The sequence below is a fragment of the Leptonychotes weddellii genome, chromosome 15, assembly GCF_054177405.1.
Source record: "Leptonychotes weddellii isolate Sample4059 chromosome 15, ASM5417740v2, whole genome shotgun sequence".
In the NCBI taxonomy this organism is placed as follows: domain Eukaryota; kingdom Metazoa; phylum Chordata; class Mammalia; order Carnivora; family Phocidae; genus Leptonychotes; species Leptonychotes weddellii.
The window spans coordinates 4,718,966-4,740,241 of record NC_138383.1 but is presented as its reverse complement, the minus strand read 5'-3'; the positions used below and the strand labels follow the sequence as shown (position 1 = coordinate 4,740,241).

Below are 21,276 nucleotides of genomic sequence, written 5' to 3'. Positions count from 1 at the left end.
AATCCCAGGGACCCTTCCCCCAGCTGCCCGGCACTGGCTGCCGAGCCTCACAGCTTTGGTACATTTCCAGGGATTGCCCTTGGCTGAAAGAAGGTGCCTCACCTCTCCAATGACTGTCCTTAAGGAGGAACAAAGCCTGGCCCTCTCACCTCCATTCAGGATACCTGGGAAGGGGCACCCCAGCTTCAGAGCTTCTGGGATCAGCTGAGGTCTCCACTGGAACTGGCTCTTTACAGTTTAACGTCCTCTGCCCACCTCTGCTGACCTTGCTCCCTGATGGCACTTCCAGTAAATGTCTTCATGCAGATCTGAGTCTTTAAGTCTATTTCCTGGGGAATCTGACCCATCACCATTGGTGCTAAGTGTGGTGTTAGGGAACAGACTCTAAATGGGATTCTAGAGCTGGATCACCTGCCTGTTAATGAGGATCCCCACCAGTAGTGGGAGGTGTAATATTCTGGGCCCTAGCACACTACACTGGTGCAATCATTACAACTTTTGTGGGCAGTGAACCAGTGGAAGGAACTGCGGTAGTGGTGAATAATCTCAGGTGTGTGGGAGAGCAATCGTTATAAGGACCATGGGACCTCATGACTATTGTTGGGGGCGGTCACACTGGAGAAAGACAGCGAAAAGCTGCGGGTGATGGGTCACCACTCAAAGGCTCAGTATAAAAGCCAGAGGGTCTCCTTGGCAGCATGTAATGAAACTTACCTCCTGAAGTCGGGGACCAGAGGAAAATAGAGTCAGGTTCTGGACTTAATAGGGGAAGCAGGGCCCTAAAAGAGGTTTGAATCCCCAACCTTCGTGAGTCAGCTATGTCAAGGGGAGGACCCTGATTGGGAAGAGGGGGAACTCTGAGACATCCGGGGAGATCTGGGTCACTGGACTCAAAAATCTCAAAGCGCCAGGTTCTCCTTGAGCCTTCTGGACCCTCACAGCTGTGGCCCCCTCCCATGTGGCCCTCTCGTGCCTGTGACAGGTTAATGCTTTCTCCTTGCTGGAAGACAAAACTCTTCCTTGTGAGACAAGTGCCAACCCTCCCCCTGCCCCCACCCCAATGATCTATGCCATCTCCCCTCTTTGCCCCAGATCAATAGCTGGGTCTAAATCACAACTTAACTCGGCTGGTAGTGCATGCTGGGCCACCGAAAGGGAGAAAAAGGCTGTATCGGGAAGGGACTGCCGGTCCTGGCCAACGGTGCCGACAGGAGCTGGGAGAATGTGGGACTGGAGTCAAGGATACTGGGTCGAGAGAGGCAGAACATTAAGTTGGGCAAGAGTGTTGTTCTGGGAACACTCTTCCCCGCCACAGGATTTATCACCCTGGCAAGGCCCCCGGAAGTTGGTGCTAGCATTCTGCTAGGGCAGCTCTTTGCAGCTTGGCGAGAGTGATCCAGAGCACCCACCCCTTGGCTGGCAGGATTGCCCTCTGCTCAGGAAGCTGCCTCACCAAGGTCAACGCAGGGCGGAAGGGTCTGCCCCGTGCCTCAGGCTGGGTGTCTCTGAAGGGCTTCTTGGCTCCTGAGCTCTCACAAGAGGGGCTGAGGCCTCTGTGGCAACCATATCCACGTGACTGCCTTCTCCCTCTGCCCAAGGCTGCTTCCCCTGCTCCCTGGTGAACCTCCTGCACGCAGTCCTCCATCTCGCTCTCTGTTTCCTGGGGAACCTGCCTGTAAGAGACGAAGGTTGAAAAGGTAAATACAATTAGGCAAAATGTGCTCAGCGCCAGGTGTACAGGGCAGACCTTAGGTCCAGGGAGGGAGTTGAGAGAAGGAAACCACCCTCAAAACCACCACAAAATGCAACTAGTCGTGCAGACGCCCGTAACAGAGAGCTGCCTTCCCTGCCCGTTACGGCCTCCCAGTGGCTCTGTGTGGAAAGTTGGGGTCTCAGAAACATCATCAGAGTGTCTCTGGGCCCCGTCTCTCAGGGCGCCCACCTCTCAGTCTCCTCCAGGTGGACTCCCCTGGGCCCTGCAGTGGGAACCGGGCAGTTGTCACGCTGAGGGAAGGAGGAGAGAGAAGCAGGGGCTCCCGGAGGTCCTGGGCCCCGGGTGGATGCTCACCGCCATGCGGGGCCAGGCTCTGCAGTTTGTCAGAGTTGCTGCAGGCTGGGGGCCAGTGGCGGTGGCGGGGGAGTGGGGGAGGGAGGGAGAACATGGGGGCTGCCCCAGCCATGCCAAAGGGTCAGTGTATCTTTAACAGATGACCTCTGCTCTGTCACCATGAGGCTGCTCCCCCTCCGAAGAATGGACATCCCTTAGCTTCCCTGTGGCGACATGCAGCCCCTCAGAACGCTCTTCCTATACCGAGACCTCCGCTGTCTACTCGATCATGAGGACAGCCACCTCTGTGCCCGTCATCCTTGCTGCTTTGGATCGTTAGTGGGATAGGGGCTCGGCCGGCTCAGAGGTGAGGCTGTGCTGGGACAGGTGGGGAGTTAGGTAACACGGCCCTCTGGAGGGGATCTCTGTGTGCCTTGCACAACCTGGCTCCAAACTATCATAGAATGTTCTGGAGCCCTGAAGCAGGAGCCAAGCCACAGCCTGTGGTTTGCTTGGGACCAAAGAGCCTTGTGGGAGAGAACTGGAGCCCAGCCCACAGCTGTCATTCAGTGGTGCGTGGACCTGTCTGGTGGACTGGGAGGCCAGGATGGAGGGAGTGAGGGTAGAACTCCTAAGGGGAGCGGTGCTGGGAGAAGAAGTGTGGTATGGAGGCCAATGGGCAGACTCAGAGCTGGGGAGCAGTGGTTATTACAGGACCCTTTCCAGGGAGCTGGTGCTGGAAGGAGAAGACTGGCATAAAGAGCAAAACTGTATCAATAGGGGGCCTGACAAAAAGCACCCCGAGCCAATGGTCCCCACGCGGGACAGTGGGTTACACTGACTCTCTATCAGATACACAGCTCACCTCTGGTTCTGCTGTGGGAGCGTCTGCAATGTCCCCTGTGATGCCTCTCAGATAGATGGTACTCTTCTCTGCCCCCCTGAGCCTGGCAGAGCCTCAGAACCTGCCCATGGGGATGGTGTTCCAAGGGCCACACGGGGCACTGGTGCTCGAAGATGAGTCTGTGCCTCTGAGGGAAGTCCATTTCTCTCCAGGGGCCCCTGGTGGGACCCATATTGTTCCAACCTCATCTTGGCAGAGTCTTCATGTCATTGGCAGGAGTTCCAGCCCGGGGGGTGGGAGGTGGGAGGGGGTGGGGGGAGGGGGACTCTTGGTCTGTTTTACGTGCTAGAGTTCCGCCAAAGACTCCACTTGCAAAGGGGTACAAAGGTTTGAACCCCTGCTCTGTGCACATGGCTAGCTGGGCACACTCTTTCCCCACAAGAAAGACAAATAGGATGCCAAATTACAGCTCAGAGAATGTGCACTTCTTCTTTTTTTTTTAAATAAACTCCACACCAACGTGGAACTCGAACTCTTGACCCAGAGATCAAGAATCACATGCTCTACTGACTGAGCCAGCCAGATGCCCCTAAAAATTTCTCTTTTAATTTAAATAAAGCTGACATAATAATGTTGCATTAGTCTGAGGTAGAAAACAGAATTTTGGATAAACAACTTTTTAGTAAAAGTATGCCCCAAATATCACATGGGACAGACTTATACTTAAAAAATGATTTGTGGGTTGCCTGGCTGTCTCAGTCTGTGGAGCATGCAACTCTTGATCTCGGGGTGGTGAGTTTGAGCCCCACGTTGGGTGTAGAGATTACTTAAAAATAAAACCTTAAAAAAAAAATTGTTTACCTGAAATTTGAATTTCACGGGGCTTCCTGCATTTTTATTTGCTAAATCTGGCAACCTCATTCACAAGGTACATCTCCTGAGGCCACTCTGTTGGTCAGATGAATTTGATGACAGCCCCTGGGGGAGGATGCCCTGGTGTCAGGACCCAGTTAGTGTTCTGAAATGCCTTAGCAGATTATCACTCAGCAAGGCTGGGACTAGAAACACATGCAGTCACTCTCGTTGTTGGTGTTTGACTTTTTTTTTTTTTTTAAGATTGTATTTTTGGGGTGCCTGGGTGGCTCAATCGGTTAAACATCTGACTCTTGGTTTTGGCTCAGGTCATGATCTCAGGGTCGTGGGATCGAGCCCCACATTGGGCTCCCTGCTCATCGGGGGGAGTCTGCCTCTCCCTCTCCCTCTGCCTCTCCCCCTGCTCAAGCTCTCTCTGTCTCTCAAGTAAATAAATAAAATCTTTAAAAAAAAAAAAAAAAGAACGGGGGCGCCTGGGAGGCTCAGTCGTTAAGCGCCTGCCTTCGGCTCAGGTCATGATCCCAGGATCCTGGGATCGAGTCCCGCATCGGGCTCCCTGCTCGGCGGGAAGCCTGCTTCTCCCTCCCCCACTCCCCCTGCTTATGTTCCCTCTCTCGCTGTGTCTCCCTCTGTCAAATAAATAAATAAAATCTTTAAAAAAAAAAAAAGAACGGAATGTTATATTACCGGCACCCCAGAAGCCCCCCTTGGATAGCCACTGCCTCCAACACGTAGAACAGAATCCATGGACTCAGAACTGCTCTCGTCTGGGGGCTTCTTTCATTCCCTGTGCCATGTGTCCTCATGGTCGTTTGCTCTCACAGCTGGATGATCCTCCATTTTGTGTCTATTCCATAATCCCTTACCGCCAATGGTCATTTGGGCTGTTTCCAGCTGGGGAACCTTCTAGCTCTATTGGTGTTTGAGTGGGGATTGCTGGTCCCAGGGCATGAGTCCAGCTTTAGCGGGTGCTTCGAAGTCTTCCAAAGTGGCCGCCGCACCCCCTTGGGGTTATTTAAGTACCTCAGTGTAATGGCAGGTGTGGGAGACTAGGCAGGGTACCGGGGGGATGGGAGGAGGGTGTGAGTTGCTAAGGACCTCTTGCTTGTTTGGGTTGGTTTTTGCTACAGGGGACCAGCTGGTACGCAGGAGGATTTGACTCTCACTTCTGGATCTGGGGATTTTCCCCAGAGCACTCTGGAAAGAGGTATGCTTGGTTGCATCCATGGAGGAGGTAATTTATGAGGGCAGGATGTAGAGGGGTTTGTCTGGTGATCAGGGGCTTGCCTCCGTCTACACAGCAAGGTCCGAATACTGCCTGCCTCTCCAGTCTCTCTGGCTCCAGTAGACGACACATCCTAAGAGCCAGATTTGGGCATCCCCTCCCAAGGCCGATGGGTCACTCACTGGCTCCCCCCTGCTTTGGTAGACCCTGACTTGAGGATACAGTCTGATGATTGGTAGAACTGTGAAGACGTGTCCCGGCCATTTGGAAAATCCACGGGGCCTAACAGCCCTGGTGGGAACAGCGTGATGCTTGGAGACATACATGCGGTTGCCTCTCCTGCCCCGCTACGACTTGCTGGGAGGCTCTAAGCAGGTAATTCAGCCTCTCTGAGCCTCGGTGTCCTCTGTAAAATGGGGTTAATATTCACTGGGCTCTCATGTGGGTTAAAGGATATTCTTTCCTGAGGCTCAGCCCATAGCAAGGGCTGCAAATGGTAGCGCTCTTGGGCTACAGGGGCTGGAAGGACACTCCGAGCTGAGCGTGTCCAAGCATCCGGAGCACAAAGGGTGAATGCCCGGCCCAGCCAGGCAAAGCCGGAACAGGGATTAGAGCTGGACCCCTGAGGTTTAGCCCTGTGCTCTTCCCCTGGATTCTGGGCCCTCAATCAATCACTTAATCCCCTGCGCATCCAGTGTGTCACACCGATGTTTGACCCTCCGCAGGCAGGGTCACAGCCTGCTGGTTTTGTCCTGCTGGCGTAACATGGGGGCGGGGCGGGGGTTATAAATCTGGGAGCACATCACCTGTCCCCCAGCGACACCCACTGCAGCAGCCACGCAGCCCGGAGTCCCAGGCTTCCCTGGCTCCCGCGCCTGCAGACTACCTCCAGCGTGAGTGGCTCTGCGGTGGGAACGTTGGGCCCCTGCTCAGAGTCCTGGTACGTGCGCCTCCCCATCCCACCCTCCCACCCCTGGCTCCCGGCCTTTAGGAACAGGAGCTACTCTGCTTGGGGCTTCTGGGCATAGGGAGGAAAAGTGGAGGAGGGAGGGCAAGGCAAATATGGAAGAATCTGCAAGAGCATCATGGGAGATACAAAGTGCCATAGGGACATAGTCAGATGCCCTCCTGGCCCGCTCCTCCCTACCTCCTCAGACTCCCCCGATCCTCCCGACGCCCTCATGTGTGCGTGGTCCAGTCTGAGGCCATCTGAGTAAACGGGAAGGCTCCTTGAGGACCCACTTTGATTAAGGGTCTTTTTCTCCAGGGCCTACAGCTGACGCTGCCTAAAAAGCTGGAGCCTTAGCATCCTACACCCAAAGAACTGGCAAGTCCCCTTCTGGGCAGGTGAGTCAGACCGACCCACCCCGCTCATCGTTGTGCTAGACGTGGTCGGTGGTCACCCCTCCCACCTCGGGCGGCAAGCCGTGTTGGGGTGCCTTGGGCTCCATGGGGCCCTGCCCACCCCTCCCACTGCCTCCTGGGACCTAGATGTACCTGGAGGGCAGTGAGGCCAGGATCTGGAGGTTTGGAAGGGCTGCTCTGCGGGTACTTCTGGCTGCGAGGGAGAGATGGGGAGACGGCACCAACATTTACAGCCCCCAGAATCCGCACTGGGACTCGCTTACAAAAGAGGCAAGGTGCACCGTCACCCTGGCCTGCCCCTATTGGAGTTGGGGACCATACCCCTGACCCTCACTCCTCTCCAACAGGTGCTGGGAGGGCCCTTTTAGGCGACGAAGGCCGCTTCTGAAGTTGGGGCATCCCAAGGAGGCACCAGCAGCCAAGATGTCCGCACAGAGCACTGACGACCTGGAGCCCAAGGCCTTGGACCTGCAGCCTGGGATCCCAGAGGCCCCAACCCACCAGCAGAAGCGGCGCCACACGCTTCCCGCCAGTGAGTTCCGCTGCCTCACTCCGGAGGACGCTGCCAGCGTGTTTGAGATCGAGCGCGAAGGTGAGCGGGCCCCGCAGCTGCCCTGTGGGGAGGAGCCCCTGTCCTTGGTGGCTGGGTCCCCAGAGGATCAGACTGGAGGTGTATTTCCGTGTGTGCGCAGGCATGCATGTTCAGGAAAGCGGGGATGGGAACAGCCCCGAATCCCGTTTTCTTGTGGGCGAGGGCGGGTGTGGGGGGGGCGGTGGGAGACCCCACCTGGGCTTCTGAGCAGATGCTTGGTGTGCAGTGGCCAGTGGCATGTGGCGTGGTGACCACTGAGTCACCTGCCGTGCCTCCTCCTGCAGCCTTCATCTCCGTCTTGGGCATCTGCCCCTTGTATCTGGATGAGGTCAAGCACTTCCTGACCCTGTGTCCAGAGCTGTCCCTGGGCTGGTTCCAGGAGGGCTGCCTCGTGGCCTTCATCATCGGCTCACTTTGGGACCAGGAGAGACTCACTCAGGTGAGGGCAGGATGGGGCGGGGACGCTCGGCCGCTGGAAAGCCTCTGGAAGGGGGGCTGTCTCCCCCAGGCCCTGGCTTCTCCTGCTCAGATGGAGGCAGAGGAGGCCAGGGGCTGGAGTTTCTTCCTCTGGTCCTCTCCCGGGTCAAAAGGACTCACCTCTTTGGGGCTCAAAGGCCTTCATGAAGGGTCCTCCATGGGGTGGAGGGTAGAGTTCCCAATCTGGGGCCCTCCACGGCTGGGAAGGGAGCCCCGCCTGCAGGCACTCGGGAGACACTTGCTCTTGGCCGGGCGGGGGCAGTTTGGGAGGCAGGTGTGGGCCGAGCTGGACCTGGACTCACAGCCCTGCTTGTTTCCAGGAGTCACTGACGCTGCACCGGCCCGGGGGCCACACTGTCCACCTGCACGTGCTGGCCGTGCACCGCGCTTGCCGGAGGCAGGGCAAGGGCTCCACGCTGATGCGGCGTTATCTGCAGCACGTGGGCGGTCAGCGAGCGGCGCGCCGGGCCGTGCTCATGTGTGAGGACGGGCTGGTGCCCTTCTACCAGAGGCTCGGCTTCCGCCTCACGGGCCCGTGCGCCATCACCCTGGGCTCGCTCACCTTCATGGAGCTCCAGTGCTCCACGCGAGGCCACGGCTCCCTGCGTCGGAACAGCGGCTGCTGACGCCTGCCGTCCCCACGGTGCCCACAGCCACCCGGCCCCGGTGTCCCCTTCTCTCCCCAGCCCAGGCTGGATGCCCAACCGTGCCAGAGGTGGGGCTGGGTTGGTAACTGGGGACGGCAGGAGGTGTCCTGCGACCCGCCTCGGTGACCCCGTCGTTCTCAGGAACCGATGGTGGACCCTCTGGGCAGGCGGCCTCCTCGCCTCATGCGAGGTGCCTGGTGCTCAGGCCCTTATTCTCCCCGGCCTCAGGGATTTCCCTTCTTGTCCTCAGCCCCAGAATGGGGGGTAGCTGGGAGCAGGGAAGTGCAGGGGCTACCTCCCAGCTCCCCCCATGTGCCCCCCACCCCTCGCCTCGGACACCCTGGGTCCTCTTCCCTCTAATAAAATAGTTGTGCTTCATAACCTCCTGCGGCTTCTTGTGTGGGGTGAGGGTTGCGGGTGAGGCACAGTGAAGGGATGAGGTCTGTGCCTTCCCCCCGCCGCCGTCTCTGCCGGGAAAGCCAGCCCCTCACTGCCCCTGGGGTCCAAGGATTTGACCCGGCCCTCTCAAGGGACCCCCTGAGGCTTTCCAAGGGGCCCCAAACCTGGCTTCCGGTCCAACCAAATGCCCCCCGAGTTTTCCACCGTCCCTTTGGGCCAAGGCCCTGCCCTTGAGCTCACGGCTGACCCCCCACCAACAAAAAAAAAGTCCCAGCTTTCCCTCTGCCAGAGCCCCTCAGGTCAAAAAATGATACTTTTAGAGAATATCATTTAATACATTCGAGACATCATCCATATAAAGTTAGCGTTACTTTTAAAAATTAGAACCATAATATAAACCAGTAAAAAATGGGCCTGGCTGAGCCTTGGGCAACCCCTGGGAGCAGGTCCTTGAGGTGGCCCAGCCCCCACCCCCACTTGGGCAGGAGTGAGGCAGAGTGGGGTAGGGCCGGCCTTCTCAGAGCCAGCCCCACAAGGCAGAACACTGACTCAGAGGGAGGGCCAGGACAGACAGAGAGGGGACAGCCTCTGTTTGCGACCATCAAGTGGAGGCTCTCAGCTTCCCAGCCTCGCTGTGTCTCCATGCTCTTTCTCTGCCCCAGGCCACGGCAAAGCCTTTCCCACACGTCTGGTCCAGGAGCATTAAGGGCAGGCTCACCAGGCCACTGCTGGATAAGGGGCACGGGCTCACAGGGCAGGGAGGGGAGGCCTCGGTGAGGCAGGGGTGGGAACCTGGTGGGAACCCTGGCCACGTCCCAGTAAGGGCACGGCCACAGTAATGGGGTGGGGGGGGGGGCGGGGGGGGCAGGCCCCAGCTGGGGCTGAGTGGGGAGATCGGCAAAGCCGGGGACCTTGGGAAGGAGAGAAGCCCACCCCTCGGCAGGGGTCCTGCCGGCAGGGGAGCAGCAGGAAGGCAGGGTCCGAGTCCCGGCGCTGGGGAGAAGCACATGCTCGGAGGGCCCCCCAGACTGAGGAAGGGGGGCCTCACTCCCCCAAGGACCTCGCCTTTGTGACTGTCACCGCGGGGTCAGTGTGGCTGGTGGGGGGAGGGCCGGGGCCCCCAGAGGCGGGTCTCTGGAGCGCGGGCTGGGGCGCTCTGCAGACAGGCAGCCTGTCCAGGCCTGCCTGGCGGGGGTCAGTGCAGCACCTGGTCCAGCTCGTACTTCTCGCAGAAGCGGCTGGTGAAGGGGAAGCAGGTGAGGTACTCGATCCAGGGCCAGTTGATGGGGTAGACGTACAGCCAGATGACCAGAGAGGCGAAGAGGCCGGCGAAGACCAGCAGCGACACCAGGATGAGGGCCCGCTTGCGGTACTTGTCGCTGGTGCCGAAGGTGATGTAGGGCAGGAAGGCGAAGGCCAGCAGCAGGCCGCTGAGGAAGCCGAAGATGTGGGCGATGTTGTCGATCCAGGGCAGGAGGCCGCAGATGAACAGGAAGAGCACGATGGCCGACAGGTTCAGGAAGGCCTTCCAGGGCCGCTCCAGCAGCTGCCAGCTCTGGAAGAGCTCCACGAAGAGGCAGGCGAGGAGGCCAAACTGCGAACCTGCTGGGCCCACCTGGGGCGGGGAGGGGAGCGGCGTCAGCCCGGGGTGCCAGGTGCGAAGCCGGGGCGCAGCCGGGTCCTCCTACGGGCGGGCTCTCCCAGGGGTGGGGAGCCGGCAGCTGAGGCTCCTGGACCAAAGTGGGGCCTGTGGCACCCACCCTTTCTGCAAACACTGAGGACCAACTACGTGCCCAGTGTTTAGTCTGTGCAGTAAGCAGGACAGACAGGCCTACGCCAGGCAGCATACGGCAGGATGGACAGACACCGAACAAGCCAAGGGCATGGGGTCGAATCAATGGAAAAACTGTCACTGTTTCTGTGGGTCATGAATGTTTGCACCCTGGAGATTTCATGCAGCTCAACCCACAGCTATGTGACTTGCAGGTAGGCAGGCAAGGGTCACGGTCACGAAGAGAAATGAAGCAGAGAAGGGGAACAAAGGGAGGGACAGGGTCTGGGGAAGTCTTTCTGGAGGTGATGCCTGAGCATGACGCAGAAGCATCGCTGTTTCCTTGCTCCCAGGGATTAGGGGATCAGCTAATAAGCCCACAGCTTAGCTGTCCATCTGCTGTCGAGCCTGGCCCGGGCGGGGCCGTGTGTCCCTCTGGCCGCTCCGGGGGGGGGAAGGGGCGGGAAGCAGCAGAGCTGGCCCTCCTCCCTGCCCCGTCCCCCGAGTCCCTACCTCCGCCCGGTACGGGAGGAAGATGGCGCTGGCGAGGTTGCCGGTGATGCCACTGAGGATGAAAATGATGGAGATGCGGTGCCAGCCGGCCAGCTTCTCCAGGTCCCGAAGGATGGTCATCTGGAAGACCACGGACACGAGGCAGTGCACCACGCTGGGGAGGGGGGCACAGCAGGCGTCAGCCGTCCCATATCTGCCCCCGGCTGCCAGCCAGGAGTCCTCCTCCACGGGCCCGGGGGGGTGGGGGGCAGGCAGCACAGGGGCGTGGGGGGGAGGGGCGGGCAGCGAGGGGCCTTTTACCCTGCGTGGAGGAACAGAGACAGCCAGAGCCTGTAGAACTGATCTGGGACCTCGGGGTTGAGGAAGGGCAGCAGCCCACACACCTTGTCCAAGCAGTGCACCTGAGGGCAAGCACGGGGCGGTCAGTGCCAGTGACCCAGCTGGCCCCGATGCGGCGGGGCGGGGGGGTGTGCAGAGCCAGACACCTGCTGCAGGAGGGGAGGCATGAGGCCGGCTCCAGCACGCTGCCGTGCTCACCTGCTCACCCTCAGGGCCCCCGCAGGCCCTGCCTCACCTGGGAGCAGAGTGTTGCCTCTTCATGGAAATAGCCATGCATGAATTCACAGTACTCCCGGGTGGTGATCTCACAGCTGGGGGGACAGGGAGGCAAGGGGATACATCAGAGCCCCGAGTACCCCCGCCCACTGGCAGGAGGGGCGCCCCTCTGTGGGGACCGAGCTCTGGGGCAGGCTCCCCTTCATCCTGCTCACACCACGGGCGACCCCAGAGTGGGGGAGGGAGGACACTAGCCCGCGTGGCAGGTGGCAACAAGGAGCTGGCTTACCTGCCCTTGGTACCAATGCAGCAGGGGCGGCCCTTGATCTGGCAATCCATGTGTAGGAAGCCGGTTCGGTTACTCTTGGCCTGCTCGGTGCAGATCTGCGGGGGGGACGACACGCCCACACTGGGTTGGGCCCCTGCAGCGGCAGGCACCCGCACCCTCTCCCTGCCCTTCCTAGACCATTCTCCACCCCAGACACTCACTGGCCACTTGGTGATGTCGTCAGGCCAGATGTGGGCGCCGCTCGAGGCTGGCTCCTCACAGGTTCTGGAGGCAGAGGTCAGAGGGGGCAAAATGAGGAGCTGTGCGCCGCCCCCAGCCTGCCACACCCACCTGCTGACATCCCCAGGGGGAAGCACAGACGGGACACTCAATCCCATCTTCTCACAGCCCAGCTGGGCCACCCTGAGACTGGACCTGGGGTCTTGGTGGCACACTGCCCCTGATGTCCGCTTCTGGCCCAGATCAGACTTGTCCATGGGGGGCCCCGTATCATCCTGCCACTTGACAAAAGTGGCCAAAGTCTCCTGGAGGATAGAGGAGGGTTGGTTGCGACTAGGATAACACCATCCCCATTAGAGTCGGCAAGGGACCCTCTGGACTGGGGCTCTTCCCCTGGTCTCCAGGGCTCAGGCTCATCTCCCAGACCTCCACCCCTGGCTGACGTTCCCAAGACCTGGGAACATCACTTCCTTCACTTCTCCGGGGCTGCGGAGATTCGCACTCTCCCTGTATGGGGCCAGGAAGGAGGGAAGGGATGCGGTCACTGTCCTTGAGGGCCCCTCCCCTGTGCTGGGGCAAGTGAAGATGGTGCACAGGACCAGAGTGGGGCTGGCAGGGGCTAGGGGGCCTGGCCCCACCGAGCAGTCCTTCCGCTGGGTCTGGATGCAGCCCGAGTGGTCGTTTTGGACACAGCAGCCCGAGTCCCGCTCTAGGTCTCGCTCCCGAAGCACCAGCTGCTCGATCTGCTGGTCCTTCCGGATACAGGGGGAGAACTTGGCTCCTAGGTGGATCAAATCAATCTGGGGGAGGGGAAAGAGCGAGCCTGGGTCCAGAGCTGGCCACTCTGTTGAGTTTCCCCTGAAGGTCCCCTGATAAGAGGGGCTCCCGGGCCAGCTGACCCCTGCCCAGCTGGGGGCGACAGGGCCCCAGGGTTCCCTGCTGAGATGCTGTCCCATCCCCCTGGGCCCCTCACCGAGCTGGGGCCGATCCAGAAGTTCTCTTGCTGGATGTACTTCACGCTCTCATACACACCTTTGTTCCTCAGCACCTGGTGCAGGGGCAGAGGGTAGGGGGTTCAGGGGTTTCCCATCCCAGGGTATGGCCCCCAGAGTGGGGCTGAGAGGTAAAGCTATGGTGAGCCCGGAGCACCTCCCGCATGGGCCAGGTTGTGGCCAAGGGAGGGACTCCGTGGCGGACGATGCTGATGCCTCTCAGGAGAGGCTGGGGCCCCCAGAGGGAAGCACCCCTTCCTTAGCCTGACTCACCAGCTGGGTGGTGACGTGCTGGGCAAAGCCCGTGGGTGCGATACCATACGTGCAAATCACCAGCAGTGTGATGATGATATGGACGAAGGTCAGCCAGTAGGTGAAGTAGGGCCTGGGGACAGAGGCCCTGGGTCAGCCCAGCTGAACCCACATCCCAACCCTCGCCTGCTGAGCCCAGCCCCCATCAGCTCTCACTTGCTCTCTCCCCTCCCCTTCTATTCCCCTCCAACTCGTCCTTCACCACAGTGACTTTGTAAATGCACCCTCACAGATCTCTCTCGCAGCTTACGCCCTGAGACAGCTTCCCGCTCTGCTTGCAATGAAGTCTAATGTCACCCCCTCCTGAGGGCCTTAATGCGCCCACCCACCTTCTCTTCTTACAGCTCCTAGAACAAACCATGATCCCTGCAGCCCCAGGGCCTTTGCACACGGCATTTCCTTTGCCAGAGACGCTCTTCACATCTCTCTCTGCCCGGCTAACTCCTGCTCGTGCTGACCGCAGCCCTCCCCACCAGCCATCCACTCACTCTCTGTCCTCCTGGGACACTTGCTACGCTTGTTATTCGTTTTTTGATTTTGGGTTTGATGTCGATCGGGTCGCCGCCTGGGGCACGCTGTGAGAAGTGCCCCTCCCCAGTCCTCTGGTTTCCCCCCACGGTCCCGTCACTCATAGAGCTTCTAACTGTCCCTCGGGCCCACCCTGCCCGCCCTGTCCCTCCTGTTGGAGCTGTTCCAGGGCCTGTGTGCTGGCGCTCAAGGAATGCCTGTTGACCGCTGTTGGGAGCTGGGCTAAGGACACGGGCCAAGAGAGCCGGGAGGGTGAAGAGGCAGCAAGCGCCGAGGACCCTTCCCAGGCGACACGCATGCGCGTGGGGCCACCCTGAGGACTTGTCCCCGCTCTCCTCTCCCACACGGGCTGCTCACCAAACGCCCGCACAATAAAGGGGGTGCCGCAGGAGAGGGGCCTGGGGGTCTGGCTCCCGGCCCTTCTCCCCTCTGCCTCCAGCCGAGGGGCGCCCGAGAGGTGCGGCAGCCTCACCGGTGGCCGTCGAAGCTCTCCAGCTGGCGCTGCACTGTGCTGCTGATGCTGCAGCGGTAACTGCGGTTCAGCCAGGTGCCCACCACGCCCAGGCCGTAGTGCCGCTTCTGCCGGTCGAACGCGAAGTGCTTCACCTTGGAGGCGAGGCGCTTGCCGCGCCGGGCCGCCGTGACCGGGGCGCGGCCGTGCTCCTTCCTGGTGGGGGACGGCCCTCAGCCCGCTGCCCACCCCCCCCACGCACCCCAGGACGGGGCTCGGGGCGGACTTGGCGGCCCGGGGGCCCTCCCCCGCCGTGGCGCCTCCCCGCACCCAGAGGAAGGGGGCCCAGAACGCACAGAGGGATCTGCGTCCCATCGGGGGAGACCGGGGAGGCCGAGCGCGGGATCCCCCGGAAGTAGCTGGCCGAGAGTGGGGGAGACTCAAACACGTCGTCGGGCATGGAGCTCATTTCTTCCTGGGGTGGGGTGGAGTGGGGGACACAGAAAAAGACAGTGTGAGGAGTCACTGTCCATACTGCTCCCAGCACCTCAATTCAAGGACAGAACAAAGCTAGACAGGCTCTCCGGGAGGGAAATGGAAGGCACGTGCCTGTCAGCCCTGACGGTGGCTTTCCCGGCTGGCACCCTGCCCTGCCAGGTCCCCAACAGGAAGACAGGAGCCCAGGAGTTCCACGAGGTGCCACGTCCCAGCCCACCAGTGGGCCTTTGGATCCCTCAGGGGCTCCTGGCAGAGCATGATCAGGGCCGGGTCCCCTCTCCTAATTCCCAGGCCACCCCGTACCCAGTCCCTGAGGCCCACACCCCATGCTTGCCTTACTAAAAAACGAGGAGTCAAATGTGTCTGCTCCGTCCACCACGTCCTCGTCCAGGAAGCTGGGGTAGGCGAAGCTACGTTTGACCACACGGCACCGCTGTCCCGTGGCATCCAGCACTGAGCGCCCCTGGAGAGGGCAGGGCAGGGCCCGGGCGTCAGGCCCAGGTCAGGTGCCTCTACCCCCCGCCCCCTCCAAAGGAGCTGTCAAGCCCCTCCTCCCGGAGCAGCACCTCGGGAGACGGGACCCTGCCCAGAGCACGGAGCGTCTGCGGAAAAAGGCCAGAAAGCTTCCGTAGCCCCGAACCCGTGGCTCTTCTCAAGATTTTCGGTTATCCTCACCCTGCTGACCTCCTGCCCTCTGGCTGGGGCAGCTAGCTCCCCACCACTCGTTCCGCACCCTTACTCCCCAAACTCGGGCCATGTCCCCCAGCCGCAGCTTCCTGGCAGAGCACAGCAGGCCCCTGTCTGCCTCTTTGACCCCAATCTGCGGCTACTCCTCCTATAAGCACCCCTCACTAAAACCACATCACACCATGCGCTCTTCCCCTGATGTGCCACGCCCCCTCTACCTCCAGGCCTTTGCATAGGCCCTTCCCTCTGCTGAGAATACTGTTCCTTGCCTTCCTTTCCTGGGAAGCTTTTCCTTATTTTTCTGGGCTCAGCCCAAGTGCCTGTCCTGACATCAGCCCCTCTCCTGCGTGGGCCCCAGCACTCATCACACTGAGTAGTGACATCGGCCCGCCCAGGGCTGGGAGCCCTTCCAGAGCAGTGACACTGGTTCGTTTCACTCTGCAGTCCCCGGGCCCCACACAACACAGGGGCTGAGTGAACTCGGGTGAAGCGTGGTGCCTGCACGTGTCCTACTTTCCCAGCTCGTGTCAGTGCAGAAACCGGCTTCCCAAACTATGGAGAACTGGGGCTGGAAGGACGTGGGCCGGGCTCCTGAGCTGCAGGGCCCCCCTCTCTGCCAGGGAACCCGGTGCATCCACCGCCCTCGGCACAGAAGGACGTACCTGGGTGAGCTCTCGAGGGGTGCTCTGGAGAGAGAGAGGGAGGGATGGCGCGGGCCGGGCAGAGGAGGGGAGGCGTCTTTACCTTGAGGAGGGCGGCGGCAGCCTGAAAGCTCATGTGGGCCACAGACATCCTCTTGCGGCGGGGCAGGTGGGAATAGCCGGAGCGGACGCTGGTGAAGGAGGTGAGGGACAGGACCCCTGGGGTCAGGGGTGGGTGCGGGGCGTGGGGCCTGTCCACCTCATCCGGGTGGCGGAACGCCCGTCCGCGGGCCAGGGGATCCACAATCTGGAGGGAGGGAAGGCGGGGTGAGCAGAGCCGACCGGGCCGGGGCTAAGTCACCTGCCGCCCCCCTGCCCCGGGGGAGCCCACCTTGGGCATCTTGCAGGGTTTCGGAGACTCGGTGCCCTGGAAGGAAGGCACCTCCTGGCTGGGGAGCTCCAGGTCGCGCTGGCATGAGGCCTTGAGGCGGCCGTAGCGCACGCTGCAGTGATGCAAGGTCCTGCGCTGCCAATGCTGTCGCTTCAGCTCCCAGTCGCCGCTGACCCCGAACCACTGGGCCGTGCCCCTGCGGAGCGCACACAGAGCCGTGGCCACGTGCCCACCGCCACAGGGAGCGCGCTCGGGCGGGGGTGACGGGAGGTGTGTGCAGGGGAGGGCACGCGGGGGTGACGGGAGGTGTGTGCAGGGGAGGGGACGGGAGGTTACAGCGCATGCGTGCACCCAGAGCAAGGGGCAGATCGGCTCCCCCTTTTGCCCCCCCGGGTCGGTACCCAGCGACCAGACCAGAGGGGAGGAACAGAGTCTGGGGCTGAAGCTGGGCTGGCCAGCGCCTCCTCCGCAGCCCCCGCTCCTTGACCTTGAACCCCCCAGCCTCCACACTGTGACTTTCTACAAGGCACACGTTCGTCCCCCTTGGGCCTCAAATCCCACCCCCCCCCCGGGAACGTGCATGTTCCAGCCCTGCGGGGAGTGCTGCTCACAAAGGCCTGCCTACTCCTAGGAAGGGGACACAGGGCCAGGCCCAGCGGAAGTCCCCAGGGCTGCTGGGGGGGCGGGGACGGGAAGGGTGCTCACTTGCGAATGCTCTGGGACAGGGAGGCCTGGCGGCGGAAGCCAAGGCGCTTCTCCGAGCTGCCCTCCTGCCACCGTCCCCGTGGCTCCTGGAGGCTGACGCTCTTCACATAGGCTGGGTTCCTGGGCCTCTGCGGGAGGCAGGGCGGGAGGACGGGCTGGGACTTGGTGGAGCCCAGATCCCGGGCTCGCTCTTCCTTGGCTCCCTGCGCCAGAACCCTGAGAATACACCTCACCCCTAATGTACACGCCTGAGCTGCTTTCCTTCCGACTGTAAAGTCACCATCCTTCACACTCTTCAATGAACCCTAGCATGATTTCCCAGCTCCCTACACAGTGCTCCCCCCCACCCCACCCCCCGCCCTCTGTACGCAAAACAGCCCCCGGGGTGAGTGGGTAGCACCAACACAGGACCCCTTTTATGCCCCAGGACACTCTCAATGAGCTCTTTATGGAGCGCTGGTCCAGCCTGTCTTCATTCCCATTCTCCAGTGCTGTCGCTTCACTCAGATCAAGGGGTCAGGCTGCTGATGCCCAGCACGTGGGGTCTCTTCCCCCAAGTCTGACAGCCCCTCGGGGGGCCCCGGGCGGGAAATGCAAATAGCCGGTCCTGGTGGAACCGGGGAGCCTCTCTCGAGGACTGTGCTTCTGGTCTCCCCGTCCACCGACCACCCCGAGACGCGGCTCCTGCGCTCAGGGCCCACTCCCTGTGACATGTGGGGCCGGGGAAGAGGGGGTGCAGGCCCAAGTGAGGGGTGACACAGGAAGTGGGGGCCTCCCCTGCCCAAACGGTGTCGTGTGCACAGCTGTCGCTCCCCAGCGAGCCTCCAGGCTGCCCCCTTACCTGGGGCAGCATGCTGGTCTGCTCGCCAGGGGCCGGGGTCTCGGGTGGCGGGATGGTGATGGACAGGTTGGGCGGCTTCCTGCTCTGCAAGCGGCTGCTGGACACAGAGGAGACGCTCTCGCCATTCTTGTCAGCGGAGGCCATGGTGGGCCAGGGGCAGGGTGGCTGGAATGGGAACGGGGAGAGGGGGCATGAGTGTGTCGACAGGTGGCAAGACAGGAAGGGACCTGGGGGCCCTGGTGCCAGGGCGGGCGGCCCGGGCTGAGAACAACCTGCAGGAAGTCAGTCAAGCCTAACGCTGGGTTCCAAACCACTCGGCAGAGACTGAATCTGAACTGGGTGGGGTAAGGCAAGTAGGTCTAGTTCTGTCTTTTGTTTGCAATCCAGGCCCACAGGGGCCTGGGGAATACCCACCTTTCCACCTCCTTCCATTGGTAGTCTCTCAGCTTCAGGCAAGGACCACACCCAGAGAGGAGCCGGAGGGCAAAGGACAGAGCTGCAGTGACCTTGGCCGCCTTGTCAGCCTGGTCAAGGTAGGCCAGGGGTCAGAGGGCAGCTTCTTTGACCTTGGGGCAGGGCTTGGGGGAGGACAAGGCGGCTCCAGGGTAACCCAGTGCCCTAGCCGCAAACAAGAGGTCCACAGTCGTGCAGGCAGCAGGTGGTGCTCCTAGTAGCCGTCCCTGGGTTTCTAGGGAGGAAGCGGTTGGTGGCTCAGCCTCATTACCAGACAGATGGGAAAGCCACCATGCTGGTTCCTGTCCCCTGGGCTGCCTGGTTCCTTTTTCAAAGGTAACTGAAACGGCCACCTGTTTGGTACTTTTTTCTTTTCATGGACGAAAAATGTTAATCCCAATGATAAAAGTGGCATATACTCATTGTAAAAACACAAAAAAGACTCCAGTGATTATAAAGCAGAGAGTGAACTCAAAGTCTGCCTGTCACCCTGTCTTCCAGGTAAGAGCCTCTTTGCACGTGGAAAAGGATACATGTACTTAAAATTTTACACGCTCACACCATATCTTTTCATCCGTAGGGTGCACATCAATGCATACAGACAGATCTACCTTATCTTTTTTTATTTTAAGTAGGCTCCACATCCAGCGTGGAGCCCAACGTGGGGCCTGAACTCACGACCCTGACTGAGATCAAGACCTGAGCCGAGGTCAAGAGGCGGATGCCCAACCGACTGAGCCGCCCAGGCGCCCCTACCTTATCTTTCTTGATGACTGCAAAGATTTCCTTGAGTGGAATGCACCAAGATTTAATTAATGCCAGACTGATGGCTGTTTAGGGTGTTTTCAGGGACTCCTGTCCAGTGTTAACTGACACCCTTGCCTAGACCATGTGCATGTCCCAGCGCTATCCCAAGACAAACTTCTAGAAGTGGAACTGCTGGGTTGAAGAGTAAGTACATCTTGATTTCAGTGGATCCTGTGAAATGGCCCTGCCAAGAGGAGGTGGCAATTTACCCCCCCCTCCCCGCCCCTGCCCAAATCTGGGGCTTGTCCACACTTGCTCGGCGCCCCCCCCACCGACTCCCACTTCCCCTCTGATTCCACCAGAATCAACACTCTGCCTGTTCTATTCTCCTCCCTTCCTCACTCACTCTGCTCTTTCTCTGCCTAAAATCCTCTCCCTACTTCCCAAAGCTGCTGGAGCAAGTTCGGTTTCTCTTCCCCTAGCATAAGGCCAGGGACTCCGCATCTGTCTGCTGACACAGTGCTGACCCCGGGTGTGCGTAGACCTGTGGCAAGTCACACGGGAGCCCTCCAGGTAAGGGCGCGAGGGACCAACGTGGGATGGAAGGGTGACACAGGGGGCGCCTGTGGCCCGAGGCCATCGGTCCCCTCCACCCCGGCCCCCGGGAGCCACCTCTCTCACCTGAGGGATCAGAGTGGCCTCCTGACCACTCCACCTGCTGCGCCTTGAGCCCCCACCCTCGTGACCATCTGCCACGCAGCAAAGACATCACCTTTTAAAAGCACCAATCGCACCACGTCACTCCCTGCTCAACACTGTCCCAGGATTTCCCGTTCTCACTTAATGTCCACACTTCTCACTGGGGCCTCTGGGCCCCGAGTGGCTTTGTGTCCTCCTTGCCCCTGACTCGGCCACTCTAGGCCCCTCACTGTCTAGCACCTGCTAAGCTCTGCTAGGAGGTGCTGAGGGGTCATGGTCAAAAGCACACTGCAGCTGGGTGGTCTGGCCTTGACCTGCACTTGACCACGAGTCACCCACATCCTCACCTTGTAACGGGGGAAAGACCTCCCCCAAGAGAGGTGCCCTGAGCATTAAATGAGAGCATGCGTGATGCACACTTGGGCAGTGTGTGCACACAGAAACTTGTTCTAGAATGTTCACAGTAGCATGTTCATGAGAACCAAAAGGTGGCAACAACCCAAAGGCCCATCGACAGACCAACGGAGAAACAAAATGTGTTCCATCCACATGATGGGATTACGAGGCAGCCACAAACAGGAGTGAAACACTGACGTGGGGTCCAGCGTGGCTGAACCTTAAGGATGTTATGCGAAGCGAAAGAAGCCAGACACAAAAGACCACATGTTCTAGGAGTCCATTCATACGGAAGTCTGAGACAGGCAGGGGGTTGGGGGGACAGCAGCTAAAGGGTGGGTCTCATTCTGAAGTGATGGAAACGTTCTGAAGCTGCCCGTGCTGATGGTTGCACAGACCTGTGCATATACCAAAAACCACTGAATTGTACGCTTTAAATGGATATAGTTTATGTGGAGTAAATGTGAATTATAGCTCCATGAAGCTGTTAAAAAAGTCTCAGGCAGGTGCGCCATAAACATCAGGCCTCTGCCTGTGTTCGTCTCTCCATCCCCGTATCAGATCATCACACGGTGGAGCAGGTAGCTCCTTCCTATCATTCTGGTTCCAGCTTGGGTGCCACCTCCTCCAAGGAGCCCTCCCTGACTGCCCGAAGCAGCTTCCCTGCTCCTGCTACAAGTTTCTCCATCGCTTTACCCTGGTCATCTTCCTCTCTCTGCCTTAGTCACTGCTGCATCTCCACCTCCAGCGGAGTACTGGCCCACAAGGTAGTATCAGTACATATCGGATGAAAAACAAGCAAGCAAGCAAAGCAGCTTGTGCCTTGGGTCCAGCCCACCCGGCTACCTGGCGTCCTACCTTCCGAGTTTGGACTGAGCTCACTGCTTCCTGGGTCTTGTGGCAGAGGTCTTCAGAGCATGTTCTTTTTTTTTTTTTTTTAAAGATTTTTATTTATTTGACAGAGAGAGATACAGCGAGAGAGGGAACACAAGCAGGGGGAGTGGAGAGGGAGAAGCAGGCCTCCTGCCGAGCAGGGAGCCCGATGCGGGGCTCGATCCCAGGACCCTGAGATCATGACCTGAGCCGAAGGCAGACGCTTAACGACTGAGCCACCCAGGC

General features: G+C 60.0%; 2 protein-coding genes across 13 annotated transcripts in view; one reads left to right on the top strand and one right to left on the bottom strand.

Annotated features, from left to right (window-relative positions):
- The first annotated feature begins 1,397 nt into the window (after positions 1 to 1,397).
- AANAT (aralkylamine N-acetyltransferase) lies at positions 1,398 to 8,451 on the top strand. 6 transcript variants are annotated; one of them, XM_081804420.1, is made up of 9 exons: positions 1,398 to 1,697; positions 2,208 to 2,414; positions 4,895 to 4,971; positions 5,194 to 5,364; positions 5,715 to 5,929; positions 6,257 to 6,336; positions 6,702 to 6,946; positions 7,231 to 7,385; positions 7,744 to 8,451. In XM_081804420.1, the coding sequence occupies exons 7-9, from the start codon at positions 6,778 to 6,780 to the stop codon at positions 8,047 to 8,049; spliced, it is 630 nt and encodes a 209-aa protein (XP_081660546.1). In that variant the 5' UTR covers positions 1,398 to 1,697; positions 2,208 to 2,414; positions 4,895 to 4,971; positions 5,194 to 5,364; positions 5,715 to 5,929; positions 6,257 to 6,336; positions 6,702 to 6,777; the 3' UTR covers positions 8,050 to 8,451. The 6 variants fall into 6 exon arrangements, with proteins under 6 accessions (XP_081660546.1, XP_081660548.1, XP_081660545.1 ...); XM_081804422.1 differs by lacking the exon at positions 2,208 to 2,414 and having other exon boundaries at positions 5,825 to 5,929; XM_081804419.1 differs by lacking the exon at positions 2,208 to 2,414.
- Positions 8,452 to 8,783: 332 nt separating this feature from the next.
- Positions 8,784 to 21,276, bottom strand: part of RHBDF2 (rhomboid 5 homolog 2) — a 24,317-nt gene continuing 11,824 nt past the window's right edge. For 2 of the 7 annotated variants that reach the window (XM_081804412.1, XM_081804413.1), the window contains 17 exons: positions 21,016 to 21,081; positions 17,863 to 18,027; positions 17,022 to 17,224; positions 16,317 to 16,512; positions 16,029 to 16,232; positions 14,932 to 15,060; positions 14,456 to 14,574; positions 14,121 to 14,315; positions 13,082 to 13,193; positions 12,790 to 12,864; positions 12,455 to 12,616; positions 12,012 to 12,121; positions 11,798 to 11,861; positions 11,598 to 11,692; positions 11,328 to 11,403; positions 10,754 to 10,907; positions 8,784 to 10,084 (listed from right to left, as the gene is read on the bottom strand). In XM_081804412.1, the coding sequence (XP_081660538.1) occupies positions 9,546 to 10,084; positions 10,754 to 10,907; positions 11,328 to 11,403; positions 11,598 to 11,692; positions 11,798 to 11,861; positions 12,012 to 12,121; positions 12,455 to 12,616; positions 12,790 to 12,864; positions 13,082 to 13,193; positions 14,121 to 14,315; positions 14,456 to 14,574; positions 14,932 to 15,060; positions 16,029 to 16,232; positions 16,317 to 16,512; positions 17,022 to 17,224; positions 17,863 to 18,006 (2,577 nt within the window). In that variant the 5' untranslated portion in view covers positions 18,007 to 18,027; positions 21,016 to 21,081 and the 3' untranslated portion in view covers positions 8,784 to 9,545. Of the gene's footprint in view, positions 10,085 to 10,753; positions 10,908 to 11,053; positions 11,155 to 11,327; positions 11,404 to 11,597; positions 11,693 to 11,797; positions 11,862 to 12,011; positions 12,122 to 12,454; positions 12,617 to 12,789; positions 12,865 to 13,081; positions 13,194 to 14,120; positions 14,316 to 14,455; positions 14,575 to 14,931; positions 15,061 to 16,028; positions 16,233 to 16,316; positions 16,513 to 17,021; positions 17,238 to 17,862; positions 18,028 to 21,015; positions 21,082 to 21,276 lie in introns of all 7 variants that reach the window. The other 5 variants (XM_081804416.1, XM_081804418.1, XM_081804415.1 and 2 more) reach the window with 5 other exon arrangements.